This window comes from Bison bison, unplaced genomic scaffold, assembly GCF_000754665.1.
Source record: "Bison bison bison isolate TAMUID 2011002044 unplaced genomic scaffold, Bison_UMD1.0 scf7180017864117, whole genome shotgun sequence".
Classification (NCBI taxonomy): domain Eukaryota; kingdom Metazoa; phylum Chordata; class Mammalia; order Artiodactyla; family Bovidae; genus Bison; species Bison bison.
Genome location: NW_011494689.1, coordinates 351,003 through 353,673, shown reverse-complemented (window position 1 = coordinate 353,673; position 2,671 = coordinate 351,003). Strand labels below are relative to the sequence as shown.

At 50.4% G+C, this 2,671-nt stretch overlaps 1 protein-coding gene across 1 annotated transcript; it reads right to left on the bottom strand.

The window, feature by feature from the left end:
* Window positions 1-282: 282 nt before the first annotated feature.
* On the bottom strand, window positions 283-1,864 carry LOC104988191 (ribonuclease pancreatic). Its single transcript, XM_010839435.1, has 2 exons — window positions 1,820-1,864; window positions 283-1,086 (listed from the first exon to the last, which is right to left on the bottom strand). The coding sequence occupies exon 2, from the start codon at window positions 1,059-1,061 to the stop codon at window positions 609-611; it is 453 nt and encodes a 150-aa protein (XP_010837737.1). The 5' UTR covers window positions 1,062-1,086; window positions 1,820-1,864; the 3' UTR covers window positions 283-608.
* Window positions 1,865-2,671: the final 807 nt, after the last annotated feature.

Here is a 2,671-nt window from a genome sequence, read left to right as displayed (position 1 = left end):
TCTGTGCCAGAGATTTTTGTATGTGAGCTTCACCCTCTGTCAGCTCACCCAGCATGACAGTGTCCCAGACTATAGATCTTAAAATCACCCACACATTTATACTGGGTGTCAAGGAACCTACAAAGAGAGGAATTATCTTAGGGCACTGAAAACCAAAAGTCAGAAGAGGTGGCATTTAAGGATTGCATTCCCTTCTTACCACAGATAACCTGATTCACGCTTCTCACCCCTGGCAAGAGAGCAATCACATGAACAATACCCAGGTGAGGACAGCATCAGGAATTCAGGTGGTTGCAAGTATGTTTATTGAAAGAAGCAGTGATTTGGTTAACACAGGTCCCACCTCACAACCCACTCCTCACCCCCCAAACCACCAGGGGCAAGACTCAGGCCAGGGGAGCAAGTGTGGGTTGGATAGAAGACTTAACTAGCTTGAGTTATTGCTTTCATGCCAGGGAATCCTGTGTGTGTGTTTCTGGTAAGGTGCGCAGAGATAAGAGCCCTAACTAACTTGAGCTATTGCCCCCAGGACAAGGAAACATGAGGGGAGAGGCAGGTGCCTTTGTGATGAAGTGGTGCATCTTGCTGCTCTGGCCTTAGGTAGAGACCTACACTGAAGCATCAAAGTGGACTGGCACGTACGGGTTTCCCTCACAAGCCACAATGATGTGTTTATTCGCCTGGGTGGTCTTGTAGGCACAGTTGGGGTACTTGGAGCTGCCGGTCTCACGGCAGTCGGTGATGCTCATGGTGGAGTAGCTCTGGTAGCAATTGGTCTGCCCATTCTTGCAGGCAACATTTTTCTGGGAGCACACGGCCTGGACATCAGCCAGGGACTCGTGCACAAAGGTGTTCACTGGCTTGCATCGATCTTTGGTCAGGTTCCGGCTCTTCATCATCTGGTTACAGTAGTTGGAGCTGCTGGCAGCGGAAGTGCTGGAGTCCATGTGCTGCCGCTCAAACTTGGCTGCTGCAGTTTCCTTGCCCAGGGAAGGCTGGACCCGCACCAGCAGCAGCACCAGGACCAACAGCGACAACAGGACCAGGGACTTCAGAGCCATGATGACCGCACTCCCCTGGAGAAACCTGAATGAGAAAAGGGGGAGAAGAGGAAAAGCATCGCCTTCGAAAGAGAACCCCAGCTCCCACCTGTAGCCTCCCTGGCTTACAGTCTCCCTGCCGGTCAACCAGAAAGATGTCCCTGTTCCTAAGAGCTTTCCTAGGTAAGGAGACACATATACTCTTCCCACAAACATTTGACTCCCACTCCCTACAGAGGTGTCGTCCTCCCCTTTGGGTGGTGACCCCCAAAATGATCTAAAATCCTAGCAGTCCTGTCTTTGAATACAGAAAGTCTTTTGATATGAAATACATTTGGAAAATAAAATACTTTTGTACCCAGCACTCATGCAGCTCATTAGGGGATCCTTTTGAATAAACCACTAAATAAAAGTCAGATTTTGAATAAGCTAAGTTGTACCCCCAAAATAACCACCAGTATTCATCCGGATCACAGTTGACAGAGCCCTGTTGTCCTCCAGCACAAGGGAAACTCAGTCCCTGTCCTGTGTCTGACCCCATACCATAAAGGACACCATTGTATTCCTATGAGAGATTCAAGCCTCCCCCAACCTGGAGGCTTCTCCTTCTCCAACCCTGTGGGCTCTCTGCAGCCTGTGTGCTCCATTCCTGACCCCAGCTCTGCTCCCTGCCCCTGTCTGCCCAGCCCAATTCTCAGGCTAGTCTCACTCACCTAGGATCCTCCCTCTCAAACCCTCAAGCAGAAGCAGCTCCTGAGACCACTTCTTGGGCTGCTTACCTGGGTCTCTAGTTTGATGTCTGAGAGAGAGAAGGCAGTTTCTGCAATCATTCTCTTCCAGAGGTGTGGACCTTATACTGGTGAAAGGGGGCTTGGCTTCCAAGAAGGGTGGGAGGGGCATCTTGGTCTCAGTCCACAGGAAAACAAGGTCAAGCGAGGAAAGGTTGGGGAATTGCCCAGGACACCTGGCCTGGTAGTATGCCTGCCTATTCATCAGACTCGGGTTCTGTCCCTGGGGTGGGAAGATCCTTTGGAGAAGGAAATACCAACCCACTCCAGATCTTGCCTAGGAAATTCCATGGACAGAGAAGCCTGGCAGGCTACCGTCCAGACACAATTGAGCATACACGCACACCCTTTTGGGGGGACTGCTGGGGATAGTGAGCCTTTGCTGATAAGAACTTTTCTCTCTATAAAGCAGCAGAGAAAGCCACTATAGTATTGATGCTCAAACTCCAACCAAATCCATGTTCCACACTAAATAGCCCAGGCATGTGTGCTAAGTGGCTTCAGTTGTATCTGACTCTTTGTGACCCTGATAGCTCAGTTGGTAAAGAATCCGCCTACAGTGCAGGAGACCCCAGTTCAATTCCTGGATCAGGAAGATCCTCTGGAGAAGTGATAGGCTACCCACTCCAGTATTCTTGGGCTTCCCTTGCGGCTCAGCTGGTAAAGAATCTGCCTGCAATGTGGGAGACCTGGGATGGGAAGATCCCTGAAGAAGGGAAAGGCTATCCACTCCAGTATTCTGGCCTGGAGAATTCCAGGGTCACAAAGAGTCGAACATGACTGAATGACTTTCACTTTTCACTTTGCGACCCTATGGGCTATAGCCTGCCAGGCTCCTCTGTC

Coding starts and splice junctions, on each gene's coding strand:
- LOC104988191 (XM_010839435.1), bottom strand. CDS start 1,061: ATGGCTCTGAAGTCCCTGGTCCTGTTGTCGCTGTTGGTCCTGGTGCTG.